The 7,983-nt window shown below is 40.6% G+C and overlaps 1 protein-coding gene across 1 annotated transcript; it reads right to left on the reverse strand.

Moving 5' to 3' along the window:
* Nucleotides 1–790: 790 nt before the first annotated feature.
* LOC104941750 (AN1-type zinc finger protein 3-like) lies at nucleotides 791–4,421 on the reverse strand (the record flags this gene model as incomplete). The annotated part of the gene is made up of 2 exons (XM_010766885.1): nucleotides 791–3,269; nucleotides 4,248–4,421. Coding segments are annotated over 2 exons (329 nt in total), but the record flags the coding sequence as incomplete, so codon positions are not given.
* Between the last annotated feature and the right edge of the window lie 3,562 nt (nucleotides 4,422–7,983).

Raw genomic sequence — 7,983 nt, forward strand, 5'->3', positions numbered from 1 at the left:
CATTTCACTCTCCTTATGGTTGAAAAGTACAATGTAAATAAACGTACCTTGCCTCAGGGTGACAAACATCAGAGTTGATTCTCGCTAAGTACCCAATATAAGGCTTAGTCCTCTTGCCAAATAGTGAGCCCACATGTATCTGTACTGCGAAGTCTTATAGTGGCTACCTAGTTTACTTCGTCTCCTTTATCAGCCAGCATCCTTGGTATCTGTTGCTCACTGAGTTGATTCTCGCTAAGTAGCCAATATAAGGCTTAGTCCTCTTGCCAAATAGTGAGCCTGATGTATGCAAACTTTGTTAGAACTGGTTTATAAATGGTTCTTATTGATTAATAAAGTGTTTGCAACCTAATTAGAAACCCTCTATGAATCCTTTATAAGAGTAGTCTCATTGTAAAGTGGTACCGAATAGTTAAGCTCTGAAGACGATGCTGCAAATGTCATTAACACATTTGGGTGAAAATTAATTAACTAACAAAATAGGATTGTATTAATCTTTTTGAGACACGGTGCTGAATCTGCATGCAGTGACCTCTCACACTGAGTCATTGTGTGTTATTACTCGGCGTATTGTTGATTTATTTAGTAAATAGACAAGCAATAAGCAGGATAATGTTCTAATGATCGTTAAGCCAATCAGCTGCGTTTTATATGCTAATCCTGCCGTTTTCTTTCAGCCAGTAAAGTGTTATATATTCTTTTTGCACCACACAGGCCTATACATCAGATAACATACCACATAGCATACAAATTAACATATATATTATGTTTTATTATCAAAATGCAATCAAGTCTAACAAAATTATTGCAGGAAAAAACTTTACATTTAAAGATATTAATAATGAACTCTGATGGATATTCTGCTTATGGTTTATTTCATCAAACAAATGTCAATATGGAGAAAAGAAACACAGATTAACACACACACACACACACACGCACACACACACACGCACACACACACACCACATGCTCTAATCCAGTTTATTTTCCTTAGCAGAAAATGGAACACGATAAAATTAAAAAGGAGAAAAAGGACAGAATTATGGTCTTTTTTTTTATACATTTAACTAAATATGCCACTCTATGCTAGGGTGTAAGTAACTCAAACTGATATAAGGTTAAATAATTTGTCTCTAAAAAAGGTAAAGAAAGATATTCCATTTCTTCCATTTCTCATTAGCCCTCAAAACAATATCAAAAGAAGAACGAGCCGCGACATTTCTCCGGTCTCCCTTTATCTCTCGCTGCGTTCTCATGGGAAAAAAGGTGCGGAGGAACAATAAAGTGTGCATGAGGATTAGCATAGTTAAGTTAAGTGGTGTCTGGTTTTAAGGGCTTTCCACCTGAGTCAACTTTTCCTTAAGTTAATTTGCAAAAATCAAAAAAGGATGCATTCAAGGACATCTACCGCCTTGAGAAACCTAAAGTACACAATGCAACGTCAACTTGCATTTAAGGATATTCCGTACCTGCGTTTGAATGCATCTACAATGTGCGCTAAATGCCAAGCTTAAGATGTACATTTGAAGAAGGAAACAAGTTCTGTTACGAACAAACAAAAAGTTGATTTAGGTGGAGAGGCCCTTAGGACGAGAGGTGTGGAAGTGAACAATATGCACAGCACAAAGTCCAACACTCAGACTGCAGGCTGATTAAGAGCGGGAACACAGTGGTCAAATATGAATGAACAAATGGAAAACCAATCAATATAAGAATTTACTTTGGGCATCATTACTGGTTTGAATCTGTGATGTCAGATGAACAACCTCGACAGCGTCCGACAAAATCTAAATATACCGGGGACTGCTGTAACGGTTCATTTTAGACCTGAATAAGGTTCATTAATTAATCAATAGGAAAACTTAACTGAAAATAACCAAACAAATGGTTGATTCCGTTACTTAAGTGGAGATTTAAGAGTCAAACTCTTTATTTTAACTTTAAGTGCAAAACATCTCCCATTTAATCGGCTTTGGGTTCATTTTATTAGCCTAAAACAAAAGTGTATCAATATGACATCACTGATTTAAACTCGATTTGGTGAGCGCTCACAAGCAGAAAAGACACCTCTGGGAGGGACGATGAAATCAAGTTCAAAAGGAAATTATAACATTTTTTTTTTTTAAGAATCATTTTTCCCCCCTAAAAATTAAATGGCGCCCAGAAAACAAGAAATAAATTATAGAACAATTTCAGGGGCATTCGGTTTAGCACTCTTAACTGATCGTCCAAAACCCCAGAGACACTCGGGATGAACGTCGTTTTCTTAAATGAACACGTGGCGTCTTGGAGAAGAACTCTTAGTTTTTAATACAAAAAAATTCAGCCGATTCCCCCGAAAAAAAAAGGAAGGGGAGGAGAGGAAGATCTGCTACACCGAGGATTCATCCTTGTCCATTAGTGTGGTTCTTCTTCTTATTATTATTATTTATATTTATCGACAATCCATGTGAGCAGAGGCAGGGACCGGCTGTATCGTCCTCCACGACGGCAGGAAAAACAGAGCGGGAAAAAAAAAAAAAAATCAAACCATGACAGCCTCCTTGGACTGCGTCACTTTAACACACACTCACACACACTGTCGCCGGCACCATGCACCAGCAGTTAGTGGCGCTGCGCATGGGCCGTAATGTTGGGGGAAGAGAGGAGGAAGAGGAGGAGGAGGAGGAAGAGGAAGGCGGGGTTTGATCCTCCGACCCCCTTTTTTATAACGACCTGAGGGGTACTCGTGGGATAGAGCTCCACGGCGACCAAAACAATTAAAAATCCAGCTACAACTTTCCGTATCTTCCTGTCCTGGGAAAAAAATGAAAAGGAGGAAACGGTGGCGAGGCGTGCATAATGTAACCGGATGTGTTAAGGCCGTGTGTGTGAACATTTGGAACGCACCCCTATTTTCCTCCCATTGGTCGAGAAAGGAGTCCAAAACACACTCCTCGCAGGAAACCAGGACAACAACAGAATATCGAGTTCACACACAAGATGTTACAACCTCCTCCTCCTCCCTTATTCTTCCTCTTCCATCCCCCACCCTTATCTCCATTCGTCCTCTTCCTCCTCCTCTTCCTCTCTTCCTAAGCGCTTCCTCCTCCTCTTCATGGCGGCTGGTTGTTAGGAGCACTCCTCTCCGATGCGTTGGCACGATCGCCCCACCTTGCGGTCCAGCTTCACCATCTTGAGCACGGCCTCCTCTCGCCCGCGGCCCAGATGGTCGAACAGACAGTCGTGCTGCTCGGGGAGGCGGTGCAGCATACAGAACACATAGCCTGGGGAGGAAGACGAGGAGGAGGAAGAGTTAGTGAGGAAAGAAGTGACCCAAATATATGTGCTGTTTTGTACTGGGAAAATATAAAAAATGGTTTTACCGAAAAAGCATCAGAAAAATGTATTTGAAAAACAAGCCTCTCAAGTCTTTGCACTGCTTTACTAGTTAATCGGGAACCTTTTTAGTCCCTGCTAGAGAGCAGGGACTTTCCTGGGAGAAAAAGGTTCAGATTTCTATTGGCTGGGCGAATTGCAAACCACGTCCCGTAAAACTCAGAAAGGTTTTTGTGAAGCCGCCATTTTATTTCCTCGCATTAGCATTATTAGCATTAGCATTAGCCCAGCGCACCAACGGAGAGAGACTAACTTATGGCAACACAAAATAAAACGTGGGAGCGGTGGAGATGAGGAGGTGTCGGTGTTCTGGCGATTTACTCGGGGCTTCGGTTGACGATTTGCCACCCGAAGCCCCGGAGTCCGGGGGGACCCGGGACTTCGGGTGGCAGTATACGCCGTGAAGTTGTTTGCGGCCTACCGGTAAACCCAAAGCAGAAGAAGAAGAAGAATAAGTGACGTCAGTGGTTTCCTCAGGGACTTATTCCGGTGTGAACGCGATCTACTAGATAGTTCCGGGGAAATAAAAGCTCCTGGGAAAAGTACTTTGTGTGAAACAGTGTTAATTTAGGTAACGAAAACTAGGGCGGGGCCTAGCAGACATGCTGCAGTGGACACAGATCTGCCGGGGACGGAGCGTTCAGAGAGTATAGAGACACATTTTGACTAAAATGTAATTTTTCATCGACTAAAAGTTGACTAAAACAACGAAGGATAGGAATTACTCAAATGTGACTAAAACTAATAACCATTTTCGTCTAAAGACTAAATCAAGAACACCTGCCAAAATTAACACTGGTGTGAAAGCGCCTATCGACAGTGAATGTCAGTATTAACGCAGAGCTTTGCATGGTGTTGGTACTGACCGCAGCGACAGGATCCCAGTTCCTGCTGCACCAGCTCTAGTTTGGTTTGGCAGCGGTAGCAGCGTCGGCGGTTCTTCTGCTTGGGCGTCCCGCGGGCCTCCTCTCCTCCTCCTCCATCTTTCTCCTCCGCACGGGGCCGCTTCTCCGGCGTCGCATCGCTCTCAGAGGCCGACGCTGAGGAACACAAAGAAAAAACAGCAGAATTAATATATGGCGGCTGTCATAGGACGGCAGAGATGGCAAAAGTACACACATCCTTTACTAAAGTAGAAGTACTGACTAAACTTCTTTCCTCAAGTAGAAGTACAGATACTCGTGTTTAAAAATACTCTGGTGAAAGTAGAAGTACTGACTAAACTTCTTCACTCAAGTCAAAGTAAAGAGGCTTTGAAATGTACTTCAGTAAAAAGTACCCATAACTAGCAGCTGAGGATTTTCTTCCCCCGGGATTCTGTGATCTCCCCCCCCCCCTTTCCTTTCAATTGCAATGCCCTCCATTGGCATTACAGTGAAACAATATTGGCCGAGCATCAGAAGGCTCTTTCTCTCCTCCTATCCCTCTCTTTTTCTCTCTGCCCTTCACCCTCTTCTCTGAACATGTTTAACTTTCCATTTTTACGTTTAAATCTCAATTTCAGTGAGCTCAGAGAGACATCTTCTTTCTCTCAGGCTTGTTCTGTACTCTCTCTGTCTCTTCCAGTTTTTTACTTTTCAATCTCAATGTGCTCTCGACTCACTGAATCAGGTTCGCAGTAACAGGTGTGCGGTGTGTACGCCCCAAATGGCCCAGCAAGGCCTCCCAGGCAAACAGAAGGTCATTTATATTCAGGCCTATCCACGTACACTTCTTTACTTATTTTTCACCGATATGTAGTGTGCATCCAACTTTATCACAGAGGCTTAGTTATCATCACCTGCACCAGGCCCGGCGAGCAAATCTGAATATGCGTCATTACAAATTAAATATCATTAAAACACCATGGCCAACAGCATTGTGTTACGACACACACATCTCGCACAAATGAACATGTGAGTACTGTGAGTAACCCTAACCCAAGAGATGGCAACACACATACTCAAGTAGAAGTACAGATACTCGTGTTTAAAAAATACTCTGGTGAAAGTAGAAGTACTGACTAAACTTCTTGACTCAAGTAAAAGTAAAGAGGCTTTGAAATGTACTTCAGTAAAAAGTACCCATAACTAGCAGCTGTTTTAAAGAGTACCTGACCTCCCTTTATATTAATAGAACAATAATGTCATTGTTAGCTCATGAATGTTTCCATGCTGAACAACGGCAACATGACAACGTTTTCATTGGTCCCTCTTCTTTAGAGAAGACCAGGAAATGATGGATACACGGATCGTGTTCAAATCAATAGGCACGCAATGACTCTAAATAATAATGATCACGCCACCAAACACACATTCAGACTAAAGGAACCAGCCTGTTTGGAAAATGTGAGAAGTAGAAAGTACAGGTATTTGTGTTCAACATGTAAGAAGTAGAAAGTACAGGTATTTGTGTTCAACATGTAAGAAGTAGAAAGTACAGGTATTTGTGTTCAACATGTAAGAAGTAGAAAGTACAGGTATTTGTGTTCAACATGTAAGAAGTAGAAAGTACAGGTGTTTGTGTTCAACATGTAAGAAATAGAAAGTACAGGTGTTTGTGTTCAAAATGTAAGAAGTCAAAGTAAAAAGTCGTCAGAAAAACAAGTAGTGGAGTAAAGTACTGATACCAGAAAAATGTGCTTAAGTATGTATACTCGACTACTTCCCACCTCTGCCTAACCCCGCTCATAGTGTGAGCTATGGATCTAAGCTAAACCTAGGTTTTAATAGTTTTCAGTGACGTTACAGTGTTTGAAAATACTTTCTTTTGCACTGACTCCAATGCAAATGTAAATTTAACGCCCTGTTGTGCATGTGATATCGACCTGCTGTCTGTTTCTTCAGCTCTTCATTGACTGGACGCCTTCGCTCCTGATTGAAGACCGCTTCTCTCCAGAGTCTCTGAATCCTCCAAATCCAAAGAGCCCCCCTGCTGTCCAATCCATCACATGTAAACACAACAAAACTCTCTCACCAACAAATAATGAGCTCTAATCATTGTCCAATCCAAAAAAACGTGGATTTGTCTCTCCAGAGGAAACTACCTGAAGTCCTATTGATGTGTGGTGAAAAAGTGGAGATGATAGACGGGCACAGCTACACGAAAGAAAACCTTTTTGCGTGCAATACAAAAATAATAGTAACAATGTGAATTGGAAATGCTTTATGCTAACAAACAAAAATGGAAAACATTCTCTTTCTTACACAAAGAAACATTTTTGATACCGAACAAGACGGCCCAAAACACTTACATTAAAACACTATTAGAAACACGCTGTAAAAACACTCATGGAAATGAAGAAACATCTCGCACATGTGTGTTTTATATTTGCATAGTTTTTGAAAGTGCAGCGCATTTCTACTAAAGTAAGTGTTTTGGGCCGCTGAAATGCGTTTGCCCCTGTCGACCACCGTATTTCATTTCATTTTTATTTGTCCCGCTCATGGTACGCAAAACCAAATGTACAATAATTGCCACAAAACATGACTCTACCAAAACACCATTGAGCGAAAAGGAGCAGGGAGAAGAATAANATCTTATGTGACCTGCCCCTTTCTAAAAAAAACTAAATAAATACAAATAGATGGTCTGCCCTTCATAATAATATATATTTATTTTTTCACAGCCAAACATAACAGTATCAGATACTAAGAGAAACACAAAAGAAAATACTTATTTCCCACTTGACGGTTAACGGAAAGAAATAAAACACCAAAACATCACATGTATAAGGAAAAGAAAAGTGCAACACCCTCATCTGAGTCCTACTGGAGAAGAAGGTGAAAAGTGACGCATGGTGATAATAATAACAATAACAATGGCACCCGCAAGAGGAGACATCACATCAAAGACATCAAAAACATGAAGGACCAGAGTACATAGACTTATTCACATTCTGCTTCATATACAGATGTAGCACCGAATTTCAGACTCCAGCTTATAGCTTCCTGCCTACGACCTGCCTCAGACCAGTATTGAGGAATGTTAAGCCCTCCCACTATTTTCCAAGAGGGCGTTGCCAGATTTTCAATTTCAGGTTTTAACCAGGAGATGGCGCTTCATTCACAAATACAGAAAGACAAGTTTCATGGACTTTCAGTTGTGTTTTGAAGAGCATTTGAACACATCAATATTTTAGATCAACTAAAGTATATCTAATCTTGTAATTCAATAATATATAGTCTTTATATATTAAATAATCATCATTATAATGTAAATGTTTACATTACACTTCTTTATTTGTTATGCTCATACTTTAGCCTTTACAATCGTTTGCTTTAATATGTAGTATATCTTTTGTATATTTTTGTGTTTGCTTCCTCCTGCTCCCTTTCGGACACATACTGTATGATTTATTATTATTAATATGAAGATATTATTAAGATAAGATGTTACTTTATTGATTGAACATGTTAGTTTAGAATGTGCTGTCCCACGGTAATTCCAAAGGCTCACAGGTCACATTCCGACCATTATTTAAAACAATAGGTGCTTTCACACCGTCTACAGTTTGATTTTTATAGAGGGAGCTCTGTGGCTGAATGGCCAGCGATTAGGTGTGGCGCATTTATCATAGGTGATCAGAGCTAACTGCCTGCCGTCAGATTTCATTTAAAAAAC

Source organism: Notothenia coriiceps, unplaced genomic scaffold, assembly GCF_000735185.1.
Source record: "Notothenia coriiceps isolate Sejong01 unplaced genomic scaffold, NC01 NC01_scaffold00003837, whole genome shotgun sequence".
Taxonomy (NCBI): domain Eukaryota; kingdom Metazoa; phylum Chordata; class Actinopteri; order Perciformes; family Nototheniidae; genus Notothenia; species Notothenia coriiceps.